The sequence below is a fragment of the Vigna radiata genome, chromosome 7, assembly GCF_000741045.1.
Source record: "Vigna radiata var. radiata cultivar VC1973A chromosome 7, Vradiata_ver6, whole genome shotgun sequence".
Classification (NCBI taxonomy): Eukaryota; Viridiplantae; Streptophyta; class Magnoliopsida; order Fabales; family Fabaceae; genus Vigna; species Vigna radiata.
In genome coordinates, this window is record NC_028357.1 from 22987313 (window position 1) to 23005680 (window position 18368).

General features: G+C 34.5%; 1 protein-coding gene across 5 annotated transcripts; it reads right to left on the minus strand.

Moving 5' to 3' along the window:
• Window positions 1–7848: 7848 nt before the first annotated feature.
• Window positions 7849–11103, minus strand: LOC106765562. 5 transcript variants are annotated; one of them, XR_001376039.2, is made up of 6 exons: window positions 10866–11103; window positions 10394–10789; window positions 8604–9024; window positions 8273–8483; window positions 8089–8151; window positions 7849–7993 (listed from the first exon to the last, which is right to left on the minus strand). XR_001376039.2 is itself a non-coding variant. In XM_014650236.2 (5 exons), exons 1-4 carry the CDS (start codon window positions 11023–11025, stop codon window positions 8282–8284), a joined length of 1179 nt encoding a protein of 392 aa, XP_014505722.1. In that variant the 5' UTR covers window positions 11026–11103; the 3' UTR covers window positions 7849–8151; window positions 8273–8281. The 5 variants fall into 5 exon arrangements, 3 of the variants coding, with proteins under 3 accessions (XP_014505722.1, XP_014505724.1, XP_014505721.1); XR_001376038.2 differs by having other exon boundaries at window positions 8089–8483; XM_014650236.2 differs by having other exon boundaries at window positions 7849–8151.
• Window positions 11104–18368: the final 7265 nt, after the last annotated feature.

Here is an 18368-nt window from a genome sequence, read left to right on the forward strand (position 1 = left end):
GATCCTCTCTAGAGAGCAAAATTAGGTCTGGTCGTCTTCCCTTGTCAAAAGAATGACTCTGAATTCGTAGTAGGGGTATTTATAGGTGAGGAGTGCGTCAAAATCAGGCCCAAGTCCAACGTGCTACCGCCGGGCGATTTGAGTGTACCGCCCGGCGGTTTGCCACAACCTGCCGACACCGCCTGGCGGTTTCCCATGCCACCGCCCGGCGGTTTCCCATGCCACCGCCTGGCGGCAGTCGCCAGCGCCCGGCAGTTTCTCTCAGCGTGAAATGCGGCCTACTCCTCGTCCTGGGCTGCCCGACGGTTTAAGTGTGCCGCCGGGCGGTGCGTCGACTCTTCAAATCTTCATTTTTCTGCTCTTTTCTTGAGTCAACGACCTGTATCTTCAACTTCATTCTCTACTTTTCTCAAATTAGCTTCAAAACAATGCAAAACAAGCATAAAATCGCTAAAAACAGCTTTTGACTCTCTCTAGACTCATTTATTGAGTTTTGCTTGATTCTAAGCTCATTCCTAGTAGTAAAGGGTGTAATTTGGTCCAAATTGACATATGAAAATCACTATTTTTCAACCTTCATCAAAAAACCGCAACCATTATAGTGCATTTGCTTCCTGGGTTGGAAGGACACTGGATGTAGGCATTGTTGGCCGAACCAGTATAAACACAGTGTTTGAATTTTCTCATCCCTACACTCTCTATTTTCCAGTCGACTATATCTGCTAGGCAGTCAACTGCATTTTTCCGTTGCATTAAATTTTTAATAACTTGCATTTCAAGGAAAGATCAAAAGGTTTGAATTTTTCATACCAAGATTGCGAAAAGATTTTAATTTTGAATTAACAACAATTCACCCCCCCCCCCTCTTGGTGTAAAAAGAAGCCAACCTGTTTCATAACAGAATTTATATTTTAGATTACTTTTGGAAAGATGTTATTTGACACAGTTAGTATTGGAATTTAGGAGGTTGAAATTTAGAAAATGAGTTTTCAAATGTGATTTAAGGTTTGAGGGATGGTTAGTAGAAAAGAACAGAGGTAAAAATATATATGTGTGCTGCTGGAATATATGTGTATTGTAAATCCCTTTTTTAGTGTGGAAAAGTTATTGCAGCTTGTTACTCTGAATGATTCTATTTGTCACTCTTATGCGTCTCTATTATGTGTGTGTTCATGCTTGATCTGTTTCATAGTGTGCAGTTCCAGTTTCACATCAGTAGCAACAATCATTGTGAATTTTCCTTGTCGAAAATCATTCAATGTTCTTTCTCTCTGATGCTGAGATATATCATGCATTGCTTTAGATGTTATTAACTAATTTAATAAGTTTGTTTTGAGTGCATAAAATCCATAAATTAGATAACTTGGTAGGAAGTAATGGATTTGATAGTTTTCAAAACAAACAGATAACGAAAATTATCAATTTGTTGATTATAGAGTTAAGAAAATTTGGTAGACTATCTGTTTAAATACACATTACATTAAATATTCAACAAAACATTTGATCTTATTAGATTATATTTGTTTGTTACTTAAACTGGTAACTAGTTATATAACTCAATATGATGACTAAACAAAACTCTCATAATGATCTATTTGTTGTATATTTAAGTTGAAATTGATTTTAGATTCGCTTTCAAGTGATGACTTTATTGTTTCAGATCATCAACGAGTGCAATAAAGCAGAACAGTGGTTGAAAGAGAAGATCCAGCAACAAGAATCATCTCCTAAGAATACTGACCCAATAGTATGGTCAAGTGAGATTAAGAGCAAGACAGAAGAATTTAACTTGTATGATTTCAGTTTTCCTTTTCAGAACTGTATACTTATAGTTTTCTGAGTCCATGGAACACAAAACTTAAAAGAGTTTGGTAATAAGTATTCATTAAATTGTAGTAGTATTAGGCAACCAAATCTTTTGATTCATGTGTAATAAAGTTCCTTATAGTTAATAGATTTCATTGCAAATACTATTGTTATGATAATTTTGAGCTATGATAAAACTTAGATTCAGTCCTTTTAATGTTTTTTCTACTCCAAATTAGAGTTTTTACCTTAGTAATCTATGCTAACATTTAATAAAAATATTTATTAGGAAGATTATTGAGGAGAATTTTAATTTTGATAGAAGAACAACAGAAATGCCTAAGTAACTAAATCTAAGTTTTGTCCTTTTGATTATACACTAACTTTTGCATAACATTGTTCCTATGGTCTTATAAAAATGTTTGTCTTTCCCTTCTGATTTTTTCTCAGCATTAACAAATACCCCTTTTTGATGGTTTTTAGAACATGCCAACACATATTGGGATCCAAGGCTTCTCCACCTCCACAAGACAAAGACATGCCAGATTCTTCCAATGATCCATGAATACATTGATGTTATTATACCACATGAGCTGAAGACCNAAGTTTTCATTACTGATACCATCTGACAAATATAGCAAAAAAGTTCCTTACATTTTTGGGCTACAGGTTGGTTGGATACATCTCTTTCTTTTGTAAACAATTTTCCAAACAAATCCTCAGGTAATGCTTTAAGTTAAAAAAATTGGGCTTTGAAATGGATTTTTCTCATCAGACTGTGGATAATGTTGTTACTTTATTATTTTTATTTATAATAATGTTTGTCTAATAATAAATTAAGTTAAGCGTTAAAAATAGTTGTGTTTCTTTCACCAATTAAGAACGCTTCAAGTTTCTTATAACTTCTAATGTTTTAATATTTTTATTATCTTAGAATTTCTAATGTTTTGTCCTTTAACATATTTTGTAGGAATATTTTTATGTTAAGTCGTTATTGCGTGATGTTATGACACAATTTTATTAAAGTTTGCAACATTCTTCATACTTACATGGATATTTCTTATTGATTCACAAACTTTATAATTATTTTGTATCATAGATGAACATATTGAATATACCTAAAGTTATGGCTTCTGGGAGTTTGATTGAAGTTTTCAACATTGTTTATCCTCTACTCACATGGATATTTAATGTTGATTTGTATTAGTTCTTGGTTATTTTGTATCATTGATGAAATACTTGACTGTGATGATTGGAATACTCCATTGTAGTGAAGTTGAATAATCATTCGAGATTAGCAAGGAAATATATTCCCAGCTTGAAATTAGAGATTCTACTAAATATGCTTGAATTACTTATAATGAGTCTTGGAACTGGATAATTTCGTGTTTCTTGTCAAACAGTTACTTGATTCTGAAATACATACTTCTAAGATAGTTGTGTTTTTTATTTTCACAAATACATTAGTAAGTACAAAGACTAGAAATTGAATGGGAAAGATGAATAAAACTAAGAATTTATTCTTTCATTTTAATGCGTTCCTGAAACTGTATAGAAACTTCAATCTTTGATACTCTTTGCATTTGTCAATATGATTATTTGGATTCTACATTATACATTATAATAATCAACTATATGTTGATCAATTTTTTTTAGGATGTCTACCCAAGATACATTTTCTCCTATAGGAGATGACCAACAAGGACAATTTATAGAACCTAATGTAGGAGTAGGAGATTCAAATCAAAATGATGTTCCTGTAGATTCCAATCAAATTGAAAGTTCAACTTCTACTGTTAACTCAAGAAGATTATTGTCATATGTTTGGAATCACTTTGAGAAACAAAAGGTAGATGGGAAATGGAGAGCGATGTTCAATTATTGTTCAAAAAGTCTTCTAGGTGAGGCAAAACAAGGTACTTCACATTTGAGAAACCATTTCAAGAGTTGCAAGCTTCGAACAACACGGGACATCCGACAATCATTTTTTAAAACTCACAAAGAAGGTGGTGAAACCGCAGTTGTTGGCAATTATGTGTTTAATCAACAAATAGCTAGAGATGCACTTCGTAAGATGATAATTCTACATGAGTATCCAATGTCAATGGTTGATCACATAGGCTTTAAAGAATTTTGTGCTGATGTACAACCTCTATTTAAAGTGGTTTCTCGAAACACCTTAAAAAATGATATTATGAAGGATTACATTGCTGAAAAAGAGAAATTGAAATTATTGTTGTCAAGGATTCAAAGTCAAGTTGCAATTACAACTGATATGTGGAATGCTAGTAATCAAAATAGAGGCTACATGACTATAACAGCTCACTTTATTGATGATTTGTGGAGGCTACAAAGTCCACTTGTGAGGTAATAACACTATACTATATTTTAAGTGTATTTTTTACATTAACATTGTTCTTTTTCACTAAACTAATAAAATATGACTTTCAATTTTAGGTTTATGTATGTGCCTGCTCCTTATACTAGTCAAGTTCTTGTTGAATTGTTGGTTGAATGTTTAATGGATTGGAATCTAGATAGAAAAGTTTCTACTTTGACAGTTGATAATTGCATTACAAATGATGCTATGATTGATCACATTTTAGACAAGATTTCACCTAGGTCTCTTATTTTGGGTGGCCAATTGTTTCACATGCGATGTTGTGCACATATATTGAATTTGATTGTGAAGGATGGTTTGTCCATAATTGCTAATGTCATTGAAAAGGTCAGAGAAAGTGCTAATTTTTGAACAGCTACACCTAAAAGAGAAGAGAAATTTATAGAGACATGTGCTCATGTAGGTGGAATTCTACATTTTTAATGCTTCAAGTAGCCATACAATACAAAGATGTATTTGACCGTTTATCACAACGAGAGAGTCAATATAAAGTTTTTCCTAACGCACATGATTGGCAAATGGCAAATGAAATTTGCCAAAAGTTGGAAATATTTTATGATGTGACACTCTTGTTTTCTGGTACCTCTTATCCAATTGCCAACATTTTCTTTCCAGAGGTATGTGAAATTAAGTTGGCTTTGATGGAATGGCTTAACTCTCCCAATTCTATTATTCACCAAATGGTTGCATCTATGGTTTTAAAGTTTAACAAGTATTGGAGTGTGATCAGTGGAATGATGGCTATAGGTACTGTCTTAGATTCCAGGTACAAAATTGGTTTGTTGGATTATTTTTTTCCTCAGATATATGGCAATGAATCTGATTATGAAATTGAAAAGGTGAAGATTCTTTTTAAGGACTTGGTAAGAGAGTATGAAATGTGCATGAAAGGTAAGAAGTCAGTTTCTTCATATCAAAATCCGAACATAAATGTAGGCCAATTTGTTGATGGAAGAAAGGATGCTTGGAGGAGATATTTTGCAAAACATCAAATTGCAAAGAAAAATGAACCAACAAATTATAAGTTAGAACTCGATTATTACTTGGAGGAACCGACACTACCGGATTCAGATGAATGATCTGACGTTTTAATTTGGTGGAAGACTAATGGATTAAAATATCCAATCTTACAAATGATTGCAAGAGATTTTCTAGCCATTCCTATCTCAACAGTTGCTTCTGAGTCTTCTTTTAGTACCGGTGGTCGATTTCTTACTCCACATCGGAGTAGATTACACTCAAACACTTTAGAGACATTGATGTGTGTTCAAGATTGGCTATGGAGTGACATACAAGGTAATTAAATGAACAATTTAAATTACATATTTATATTCATTCAAATGATTGGCTATGACAAATGATTTTATTTTCCTTTTTCAGGTTCTTCAAAATTGAAAGTGGATAACATGAAGCTTAATACAATACTAGAGGAGATAATTGATGATGACGTTAGTAGTTTTGTTTATAGTATTGTAATTTAATTTTATTAATAGTGTCACTTTGTCATTGATTGATGACTTTATTTGTATTTATTTGTTTCAGGAATTAAGTGGTCAAAATCAAGATGTGGAAGAACAAGCATGAATCTTGAAGTGTTATTTTTAGAACAACTATTTGAATTTAAGTTTTAATTTGTATTAATTTGAATTAATTTGAATTGTTTTTACTATTAATTTGTATTAATTTGAATTAATTTGAATTGTGTTTACTATTAATTTGTATTAATTTGAATTTAAGTTTTAACTTTTATTTACTTATCCATAGGCTTTTCTTGGATATATGTTTTAAATATTATTCGCAATTTAATTTGAATTTTTTCATTTAAAAATTTATAAAATAATTTTTTTTAAATATTCGCGGGTTGAAAACAAGTATCCAACGAGTACCCGTGGGTTGAAAAAAATCTGCCAATTTTTTAAGGCGAGTATCCAGCGGGTAGCGGGTACAATTTTACCCAGCGGGTCGGGTTGCAGGTAGGCACTATCCGTGCCCGACCCGACCCGTTGTCATCCCTAGTAGGTGCTACTTAGAGGCCTATTGCTCGGTAACGGACTAATCTTGTGTGTGTGGTAGGATGAAATCCATGTCAATGACTTTGTAAAGTAGTAGAGGCCACCACAAGTGCATAACCCGTCATAGGTCGGTATTCATTCTAAGTCCAGACAATCAAGTCTAAGTCATAATATGTTTAAGATGTTTGAAGTTAATTACATCATATGCATGAATTACGTTTAATTGTATGTCATACTAATGAACGAATCTTTTATATCTAGCTTACCCTTCTGTTTGTGTTGTCTTTATATGTGACTATGTTTTTTGTTTGGCTATGATCATCTTGTGGATGTGAGCAGAGGGAGATGGGCTTTCTGTGGAGCAGGTGCTTGATGGAGATGATCTGGTAGCTTAGTTAGTTTAGAATATTTTGTATACAAGTTTGTTTCATCTAGTTTGTATACAAAGTTTGAGATTTAAGTTGTTTTTGGAATGACTATAAGCTCCATTCTGGTACATGATTATTCTATAGTATAATGCATGTGATAACTCTTTTATATAATCTAATGTTATATTTTTAGAATGTTTCAAAAAATTCATGCATAAAAAAATCAAATAAATTATTATTTTCATAAAATAGTACTACTATAACCTAAATATTTTTCGTGTATCAAAATTAAATAAAAATACACATAATTTTATAAAATTAAAAAAAAAATATTAATACAATTACATAATTTAATTCAAAAATGCATCACTAAATATAGTTAAATTACATAATCGTTAAATCAATATATTAACTAAATTATAAATTTTTTGAATAATATTATAATATTTATTAAGAATAAAATAATCAACATGTAAATTATTTTAATAAAAGAAGACTTTATAAATGACTTTTTTTTATTTGTTAATTTTTTTTTTCTCGTCTCAACCCAAATGAACTAAGACCAAATCCTATAAAATGAACTAATTTAACAAGTTATGAAATGAGAAGTGAAGAGATAGTTATATGATGCTTCTTATTGAGGAAGAAATAGATAAACAAAGGGGTTCATATCCTATTCTACCACACATATGACAAATGAATTGAAACAATCTAACTTTCAATTTTTAGGTGAACAATGAACCAAATTTGACATTATCATTTTTTAATTAATGGATTAAATCTTGAATTTGAAGAATTTAACTTAATTACTGTAATTGAAAATTAAATGGATTTTATAATTGAATACACTAACACTGTAGAATTAGGAAAATTCAAGCCGGTGCATCTCATATCTGCTGATACACCACCCTGACGAGTCCATATTGCTGAATTAGACATACTTGCGCAGAGCTCAAGATTTAGGGTTTGCGTAAGCCCTACTAATATTGCCCTTCAAAGGAAGAAAGTATAATTCTCTGCTGCAGTTGTCATCCTTTCCTAATCAATGTCAAGTTTCAATGAGAAAAATTTTGGAGTTTAATCGTCACTTTCACACCCATAAAATTCTGGGTTTTCTGGAATGTTGATACATTGCAGAAGCCCTTTCAAGAAAAAGAAAAATAGAGCGTCGATAAATTATATAAGGTGTAAGAAGAATGCAATTTTTTTTTTTATCAAGCATCAATGTTTTATTAAACATAATTCTGTCAAGTATTCTCAATTCTGTGGAAAAGCACGCTATAATTTGGTCGATGTATTCTGGTTAAAGGTAAAAAATGTTATCAATCCTAGCTTCAATTTGAGGTCAGCCAACCTTATCCATGACCAGTGTTACTCCTCAAAAGCATAACACTAGCATACAATATCTGATAGAAGTAAAAATATTATACGTTATTCAAGCACTAAATACGAGAGATACGAGAGATACGACAGATATCAGCCCGGTGCATGAGTCTCCTACCATTGTGGGGTTTAGGAAAGATCAGTGTGAAACCTCCTCTAGGCAGCGAGCTTGTTTCCGCAACTGGAACCCATGATAAGACTTGAATATATAAAAAATAAAGATAATAATCATGAAAGAAACTAAAATCTGGGAGCAATACAAAATTATGACAGGTGAATGTTCAAAAATTCATACACCAGACCTGAAAGCTTCAAGCAGTAACCTGATTAGATTCACGCAACCTCATACACTTCGCATGCAACCTCTCCATGAATGCTGGATTGGAACGGAGCCTCTCCTTTACATATGAAACCCGGGCATCATCTACTAATTTATTAGCTTTTCCTGCCTCCTCAATGAGAGAGAGAAGAGTCCTTAAGCAGTCCTTTCTGTTTTCTTCTCGATGTTCATACCTTAAAAATACAGAAATAAAAATTTTAAGCACAATTGTGCCTGATTCAAGTGAACGACCCATAACCAAGTCTGCAAGATCAAATAATACATGAATGAATTTTTACAAGATATGACTCTACCTCTCACTAGTTATTGTAAGCTCGTCTCTCCCTGGATGATAACGCTTTCCAACCAATTCTCTGAGACGGCGAAATTGGTATTGTGAAAGCCCTAGCTCCTTCACAGTAACAGAAAGTTTCACTTTCCTGTTTTTCGGGTGCCAAGCATCACCACCAGGAGCAAAGACTACCCTAGTTTGCCACCGCAAAATTGGACCTTCACCTGGTGGATCGTCTGAGTCCTTTTTCTTATCCAGCACAGCAGTATCATCAAACTGTGGGACTGGGACCTCCTCTTTTTCCATTATCTTCATGTATTCCGCTACCATCTCATCCTCAAACTTCTTAAATTGTTCATAAGCTTCTTCAGGTTCAAGTTCTCCTCTTTCACACATGTCCCCAAGCTCATTAAATTTTATTTCCACCTTCTGCTTTATATCATCTATCATGACATTAAACCAAAGAAAATCAGCACAAATAGCATACTAACCACTTCTAAACCTGACTATTTACTAACACGTTTAAATTAAACATCTCAAATGCAAACAGAAATTCACGGTCATGAAAATTGTGCTGGAACTTGCAAAAAATGTCAAGCACAAAAACATAACAAGATAAATAGCATTCTAGTGAAATCTACAAATCTTTTAAAAGTGAACTTACTAGCCAACAACAAAGTAACAATGACGGGAGATACTTACATATTGCATTCCCATACATTCTTCTGTAACCTTAATTACTATTCACTACACAAGGGTATATCACTAACAGTCAAACAACAGTAACATGAAAAAAACTGAGACATGTGAACAAACAACTGAGGTAAAAGGAGGAGATTCCCCCAACTTTGTTTTCGATAAAATTTAAGCACAATTAGCTTAAGTGTTCTTGCCCAGTTTTCCTGTCCAAATTAGAGCTCCCCTTGACAGATTATGATAACATTTAATGCAAACTTTCATTATATGGATTAATAATTCAATTATGATAGGAAAACACCACAATAAGCACATAAGAAACTACATTAGATATTATTTCATTGCTATTTTATCAATTTAGTTATAGAGAGCTTAGTATTTAAAAAAAGATAAATATACAATAAATTTATTTAAATATAGATTAAATATAAAACAGACAAAGTATTAAAATATCAATGGTTAAAAATTCTAAATTGTCCGTGCGCATATATGTAGTTAAAAATTGCAACATTTGATATACTTCTTAAGTAACTTATACTAATGTGTACCTATTTGTGTTCTTAAGTGAAGGCTTATCTGTTGGGTGCTGGATCATTCCACATCTTACTAGAGCTTCTTCCTTTATATACATCCCAAGGTCAGGATTTAATTGAGCACTTGAAACTATACCTTTGTCTAGAATTTTTACTATCGCGTTTAGATGTTGGGTTTAGTGGTAGGGGAAGTAACTGGTAGTGTTCTTGTAATGAATCAAGATGTTGCCAAAGTGAGAAAGACATTCTAGAGAGCAAGCAAGATAGATGGAACAAGAAGAGACAGTTGAGACTTTGAGTAAGCAAGCATATGAATGTAGCCAGCAGATAAGGAGAGGGAGAAAGATGATTAGGAAAAGGACATTAATTACTCTAGTGCTTTGCTCCTACCAGATTATACTACCAAGTATCCAGCCTAATTATACGCCAGTGAGAGCTAAACTATCATGAAGAAACATAAAAATTCTAACTTGCTGGGTATAAAATTTCTATGCCCACGCTCCCTAAAATCCCATACTTAGGTCTCTGCATTACTCACAATCACAAAGAATAAGTGCAATGATATTGAGAATGGTGTACAGACCAGGGAGGAGTTTGTCCCAGCTGAGCATGTCCTCTAGAATCTCCTCGCACTCCTTGGTGTCCTTAAGAAAACCGTGCTTGATCCCATCCTCAACCATGTCGTCCCATTTTTTATCATCCATGTTGAAGTATTCGTCCTGCACCATCCTCTTCATCACCACATCCCTGGCGTTGTACAAATCGTCGATCTCCTCATCTGTTTCGTGGAGCTCCTCGAAATCAGACTCGAAGTCCCCGTCTTCGACATTGTCAAGGGGGCGCATGCGGAGCTCATCCATAAGCTCGTCGTCAGTCTCCTCGTGCTTCCCCGACAGCTTCCGCTGCAGAATCGCCTCCATGATCGAGGGCAGCACCTGCTCGTCGCCCTTCATGTAGCTCTCAATCCGCCTCTTCAGCTCTGCCGACACAAATCCAATGTGTGAAACGGCGCCGTTAGAATGCTAGAATTGATGAGAAGATAGAGAGATAGATACCTTTGTTGTCGACGTCGTCAGGGTTTTGTGGAACCGGCGGGGGAGTTCCATCGGAGCAGAAAAGTTTTGGTCGCAGAGGAGTTGAAGCGGCGGGTGCAGTGGCGGAGTGAAGCAGGTTGCGTGTGAACAGAGTTGCATTTCTTAGAACAGTTCTTCTCATTGTTCTCTGTTTCTCTTTCTCACTCTAGGGTTTCTACTCCTTTGCCTTACATTCTGATTACTTCTCTCTTCATTTTATTTTTTTATTTTTTTTTTAACCCTTTTAACCATCTGAGATACTTACAACGATATCAAAGAAAAGTTATTAATGTAAAATTTAAAAAGCGAATAATAACAGTATCAAATAAAATATATACTAAATTAAATGTCTTAATCAACTATTTCAAATTCTAAAACAATACTCTTACATTTGACGTACTTGTCATTTCTCAAATCTTCAAAACCAATACATAAATTTATCCTTAGAATATTAGCATATATTGTTCACGTTAAAGAAAAACATAATGAAAATTGTTTCAATTTATTTCTTCAAATTCTCAAATTTCTTGTTTTCCTGCTTAAAAGAATCAAATATAGAAAACTGCAAACATATGTTTGTTTGATTGTTAATTATTTTATTATAGAGTTGATTTTATACCTTTTATATATAACTATATAATTATATATAGTTATATAATTATCATAAAATAAAAACTTTCACAATGTACAGTTGGCAGCAGATCAATGGTGTGAGCAAGTGTTCCTAAAACAAAGATTTAATTTGTAAAACATATTTACGCTCATATCATTTGTCTTAACAGCTAACACCCTTCTCCCAAAGTTTTATTTTTTTTCCTCTTCATTCTCACATCATTTTCCTTCCACTGATTCAACTTAATCCTGATCAGGAAGTGATTGGGTCATCCCAACGTTGTGAACTCCGAAATTAGCTGCTCAGTATAGTGTCTTCCATCTGGTAGGATTTTCCCCCAAATTTCCTTTTCATATTCTGAGATGTTACCATGCAATGTTCTACCTTGCATGTGTTTAACAACTCCTTTTCTNTAATTATTGGTTCAATCAAAGTCTAAAAAATCATCTTTCCATCCCTAATTGATAATTTATAGGTATTCATAGCATTTTCCTTGTGCTGCAAAAGAANGGGCAGGGTTCTGTTCCACTGTGCAGNGATTTANAGGTAACGGTTCCTTTCTTTTCCTCTTCAAATTAGAGAAATNATCATGCAATGGTTACATTGCATGTGGCTGATTTAGGTTTTTCTCCAATCTTTTAGTTCTTACACTACTTAAGAAGCTGATATCTATCTCCAATTTCGGGATTTTAGGTACGGTCAACCTTCCTAGGGTGCAAGGTGCTTGTTCCAATCATCTTGTGAGCTACACTATGAAATTGTAAGGTAAGGGAAGCTAGGGCTCTATTTTTGTTGTTGTTCTGTAAAAATCTTATGATTTCTGAAAATGCAGATTTCGTGTATTCTTGATAATTAAGTGCATGTGAGATTATTTGGATGATGCTAGTGTTTTTGAATTGAATATTGATGATGCTTGTGTATGAGAACATGTGTGGATAGTTGTTTGTATCATGAATGGGTAAACTTGATGCTTCTGGTTTGATACTGATGTTTTGCAGAATTTTTATTGAGGGTTAGAGGAAAAGGATGTTATGGAAAATTTAACTAGAATTGGGCAAGTAAACTAAAAAGAGTTTTAAGAATTTGGAAGAAACTAGAATAGTCAAATTCTAAATTTGGCGTTGTAGGTTGTACTGGTCAGTCCTAATAACTTAGGTAAGTTAATTAAAATGTGTTAGAAGAGTCTGTAGGGTGAAAACTAGTTTCAAAGAGGTAAATTCAGAAGTTTATTGATGAGGAGAAAACTCTTGTGGTATGGATTAGATAACACCCTTATGAATGGGTAGAGTTTAAGTTAGCTTGAGGGAAAGTGAGGAGGTAAAGTTTAGAATTTGGGGTCATAGGTAGAATTGAATTGTCTGGATAGCATAGGGAGGTAAATTGAAACTTGTTAAGACAGTAAATATTGAGACATGAAATAAGGTTTTAAATAGTAGAATTGATTAGGGTCATTTAACTAAACAAATTGGTGCTATGAGACATGAAATTGAACCTTGAATCAACTTAGAACTCTAGTGAAACGGTTTTGGAACACCTAGATAAGTATAAACACGTCTTAAACACAAATTTAGAAGTCTTAGAAGTGATTGGAAGATCCAAAATGGGTAGAAAGGTAAGAGGACGCCAAAAATCTACAGGGTGCTGTAGAGTCTGCAAATTCGCACAACGCACCAGGAGGGTGCGCTGAGTGAAATTTGTTGAGCCTGGGTGGGCTAAGCGAGATTTCTTTGGCCTCCCTCGCTGCTCAATTCGCACAATGCACCAGGAAGTGTGCACTGAGCGAATTTAGTGACAAGTTGAGTATTTGTTATGTTTTTGACGTTTTGGGAGCTCCAGACGTCTGTTTTGGATGTTCTTTAGGTCGTTCTAGGGTTTTTGACCCTTCCAGAGCCATTGGTGAGGGTATCCAAGCTTTTTAAATTACTTAAGAGATGGTAATAATATGCTATAAAGAAATTTGTATTAATAAATGATGTTTCTGTGAAAATATGTAATGTATGAGTTGTTTTTATGACATGGTTGATGTTGTATGATGGTGTATGGGTTTGGTATGAGACAATATAGTAAGAATGCGCTTAAATGACTATGAAATTTTATGTTTGATGAATCAAAATGGTTTATGAGGTGATCAATTATGATGAATGGTATCAAATAAGATCTTTAGGTGAGATCAAATTAGTGTTTAGGATGAATGTAGAGGCTTCCATATGGGGGGTTATCCCTAACACTCTAACAGTCTTTCATTCTCACTTAGAGAGGATTGACGCGTGTGATGAGAGTAGTGGGAGGTCCTAGGGTAGACGCTATCACTAGAGGTTTATTCCGCGGTAACAGACTAACCTTGTGTGTGGTCGGATGAAACCCCTCTGCAATGGCTTTGCAAAGCAGTAGAGGCCACCACAAGTGTACAACCCGTTCCAGCTCTACATACATTCTAAGTCCGGACGAGTCTAGATTGCATCTTAACATGATAGGACATATTACTTGATCTGTTGTGTGAATATATTTATATGTTTAAACTCTGTATGATACCATGACATGTTTTTCCAACCCAACTTACCCTTGCATTTTTTGTTTGTGTTTTGTATATGTGTGCTTTTCCTTTTGCAATGATCATCCAAATTTTGGATGTGAGCAGAGTCAGAGGATGTTCCCCTGGAGCAGGCTTTGGAGGGAGAGGACCCAGCTCCTAGCTCTTAGATTCTTTTAGGATCTCTTCAGATGTTTATATTTTGAGGAACTGGGTAGTTTAGATGCTGTATTTAATCCATAGAATTTCTCTTAGAACTTCTCTGTTATTTTGAGAGACCTCCTATGTATTTAGAGTTTAAAATTTTAGCTCATTTTGGATGAATGTAAACACTATTATATCATTTACATTCTAAAGCTGCTTACCATACTATAATGATATATCCTGTTATATTATATTTAGCATATAATTTTTTGGATGTCACATTATGATATCAAAGCAGTTTTTATCCTTAGAGAACCTGTAGGTTGTGTGCATACCTTGCTTGTGCTTGTGTGCTCTTAAATGTACGGAAACACTCGTTCTAATTTCTTTGAATAAGACTAATCGTTTTATTCTCTTACCATGAACAGACCATGGTTCCTAGGATAACCTTTGGGTTGTGGGTTTGTCGTGAATTTCCTGTGAAAAGTTGATCTCCAAAACTAGATCGTGAAATTGTGTATCTAACTGGAAGCTTTGAGAACAAAAAATGTCTCTATAGAAGGAATGAGGGTGCATACTCATGACTAGTACTAGAGATAATTTTCCTTTCTTAATTCTGAAGGTTTGGGTAAAGGAAGGGTAGTGATTCCAGTGTTACCGTTCATAGTATTTTTTGTCTTGTGCTTGCTTTTGTGGTAATGTACTGTGCTCTATAGTGGTAGAGAAATACAAATTCAATGACAATTTGATCTGTATACCTTGTTTAGAAACTGGTTTAAGCCTTGGAGACAAATTTTTGCTTTGAAGATATGGAGTTAGAAGATCAAAGTGTAGGTTTCAAGGGATGTGTAGGGATATTGGAAATTATAAGTAATGTTTTTGGATGGAGAAGTTCTACAGGGCAAAGTCAAGAGCTCAGATATTGTACGTTCCATAAGAAGAGTTGAGTTCCAAGGGCTAGAATAAAAGGAGCTTTGGGTAAGCATGGGTGCAGCAAGGTTTGATAGATCAGTTTGGTTCAGTATATCAGTAAAGTCAGAGATTAGGAGAAAGGAAAGTGTTAGTAAACAACGGAGCAACATTAGTGGAAGCTGACAATATGGTTCGGAGTATCAACAACGATTAACGATTGGGATTTAAAAGAGAAAGTGGTAGATGGCTTTAAAGCTTAAGTTTAGAAAGGAATTAGAAGAAGAAGAGTTTGAGAAATAATTGTGTAAGACATAGAGCAGATTAAGAAGAGCTTAATAGAAGGTAGAATTTCCATGTTAAGAACACGAAGTCTTTGACGAAGAATGAGGTATCGTAAGGGTTAAAGTTAAGTAATATAATTAGAAGGAGTGGTCAAGCTTTCTCAACAAGTAGATGATTCATAGTCAAGCTTATGATTATGTTTCAAGATTAGTTTTTCGCATAGAAGGAATGTTTGATCTCGGGTTGAGGTGGAAGACTTCAAGCACCGGAGGAAGAGGCGCATCAGGAAGCCAGTTAAAAAAAAAGGTAAGACGATAAGATCGAAAGCATGAGGAATTAGGAATAGTGAAGAAAAGTTTTTGAAGTGCATGAAAAAGGGTGATTGCAATATAATCAGCTAAAGTGGGTATTGAGAATGATCATAGAGATTGGTAAAGTCAGTTTTCATCGGGTGTGGTTTTGTGGTGATGTTTAGCGGTCGACTAAGTTTGATCAAGATAGAAGTGGATGTTTAATTATGGTTAAACAGGGCAGTGAATTGGTAAATTCAGATAAGGTCAGAGGGTCGACGTTGTGGGCTAGGGGTATTCGGAGTTCATAGGATTAAAGGTAGGATTAGTATTTTAATGATTCTGAATTGAGGAAGGTGATTTTAGGACAAGGATGTAAACTACGTTGCCAATGATAAGTACATGAGGAATTCTAAGTAAATCTGGTATTTGGGAGTCGCTATAAGAGCTCAGGTTTGAGGTTTATAGAAAGTAATTTCTTGGCAAGAAGGAAAAGCAAGGATGATGCATCAGGTATTGTTTAGCAAAAGATGGTGGCAAGTGTTATGGGAATCCAAGATGTTTGATAAGCTTAAGTGAAGAAGATATGATGTCGTCGTTCCTAAGTCTGAGGTGTGATTACAAGAGAGGTTTATTTGTTTTCAAATTGTTTCGGGTGGTTATGGCCTTCAAAAGAAGTACTGTGTTGTGAGAAGAGGAAGCCTAGTTATGCATTAGAAGTGGGTCAAGTATAAAGGAGAAAATAAAGGGTTGTAGGAGTCAAAATATGTTAGCAAGAATACGTGGAGAAGTGGTGGATTGGTTAGAGCAATTTGGACTCAGTGTATTGGAAGGGAGAACTACAAGGTTAAAGAGTCTCAAAAGGAAAGTAGAAGGCAAGTTGAAATATTTTAGTTAAGTCTTGGTAATAAGGAGTGAGTTCAAGCATGTACGCTTTTCGAGGAGTAGAAATAATGTTGAGGAAATGGAATGACAAGATTATCATGGAAGAAAGGAATTACAGACTGTTGCAAAGTCATAGAAGGTTTGAAGAAGGCTCTTCAAGGGTGATCATCTTCGGGTTACAATTGTCATGAGGAAGTGATCTTTGAGTCAACTAGTGGACAAGGGAGTTTGAGGATCAGAGTAGTGCAACGAATGACGATGAGCATATTGTTGTTAGTAATAGGTATCAGACGAAAGAGATAAGGGAGCCTACGGTTTCAAGCTACATGATCAACTTTAAAGTGAGGAGGTATTAATGGACTTGGAACAGGAAGAGTGGGTCAGTGGACGAAGGGGATGATTTGAACTATGGTTTTGAGTTATAGCGGCAATCTAGAGGTAAGGAAATGTTAACAGATAGTTTAAACAAAGAGAAGATTCAGGTTATTGGTTTGTTACGGGCATAGATCAAGAGTTAGTTGAATAAGTGTGGAGATCAGCGTCTAAAGGGAATGTAATAAAGAGAACTCATTAGTATAGTTGAAGTACTATAACTAGTAAGTTTCTCAAGGTGGTTCAGCTAGGGCGATTGGATAAATCCTAGTTTGAGAGGTATCTTAAGTTGGATAAGTACTGATCAAGCTAGTGATTTCAAGTTGAGCAGGATATAGATCCAAGTATGGTTTAGTTTGGTAGGTTAAAGGAATGAAGATGGAGTGTTCACTTTGTTTTAGAAGTTGCAATAGAGAAGAATTTTGCTTTGGTAATGAGATAGTATAGTTGGAAACTATGCTACTCAAGCGTAGAGATCAGTAAACTAAGGTGAAGTACTCGAAATTTATGTGGTTGGAGGTGATCAAGATCATAATAGTTAGTAGTTAAATCGGAATATATGGTGATCAAGTCAGTGGTAGGATGATTCTTAGAAGAAACAAGAGGAGGTAAAAGGGTATCAATCAAGGGTTGATCTGAAGCAAAGACTAGTGGAAGTCCTAGAAGAGATTTACAAGGAGGAGCAAAAGATAGATGAGGGGTTGGCGATGTTGCAGACCTAATAGGGTTGGTTATGTGGAAACAAAGTTCTTAAAAGCTGAGGTGTAGGAGTTCAAAGTTTTTTTGAGCATAATGGCTAAACCAATCTACACTATTTAACACTAGAGCATTTTAGCACAGAGGTAAGATTTTTCATGTCAGTAAAGTTGTTGGGGAGTTGTATCCTTGTCATATAGGTAGTTGTAATAGAGAAGGTGATGATAGTTGAGTGCTTCTTCTATCTTATAAGTGAATTTTCGAGGACAAAATTTTTTCTTGATGGGGAGAATGTAAGGACTCATAAAATAAAAACTTTGACAGTGTACAATTGGCAGGAGATCAGTGGTGTGAGCAAGTGTTCCTAAAACAAAGATTTAATTTGTAAAATATACTTAAGCTCATATCATTTGTCTGAACAACCAACACCCTTCTCCCAAAGTTTTATTTCCTTTCGTCTTCATTCTCACATCATTTTCCTTCCACTAATTCAACTTAATCCTGATCAGGAAGTGATTGGGTCATCCCAGCGTTGTGAACTACGAAATCAACTGCTCAGTATAGTGTCTTCCATCTGGTAGGTTTTTCCCCTAAATTTCCTTTTCATATTTTGAAATGTTACCACGCAATGTTCTACCTTGCATGTGTTTAACAGCTCCTTTTCTCTAATTATTGGTTCAATCAAAGTCTAAAAAATCATCTTTCCATCCCTAATTGATAATTTATAGGTATTCATAGCATTTTCCTTGTGCTGCAAAAGA

Coding starts and splice junctions, on each gene's coding strand:
- LOC106765562 (XM_014650236.2), bottom strand. CDS start 11,025: ATGAGAAGAACTGTTCTAAGAAATGCAACTCTGTTCACACGCAACCTG. Junction 9,025..10,393: donor CTGGGACAAACTCCTCCCTG/GTCTGTACACCA, acceptor ATGTCATGATAG/ATGATATAAAGCAGAAGGTG. Junction 8,484..8,603: donor CTTACAATAACTAGTGAGAG/GTAGAGTCATAT, acceptor TGTATTTTTAAG/GTATGAACATCGAGAAGAAA.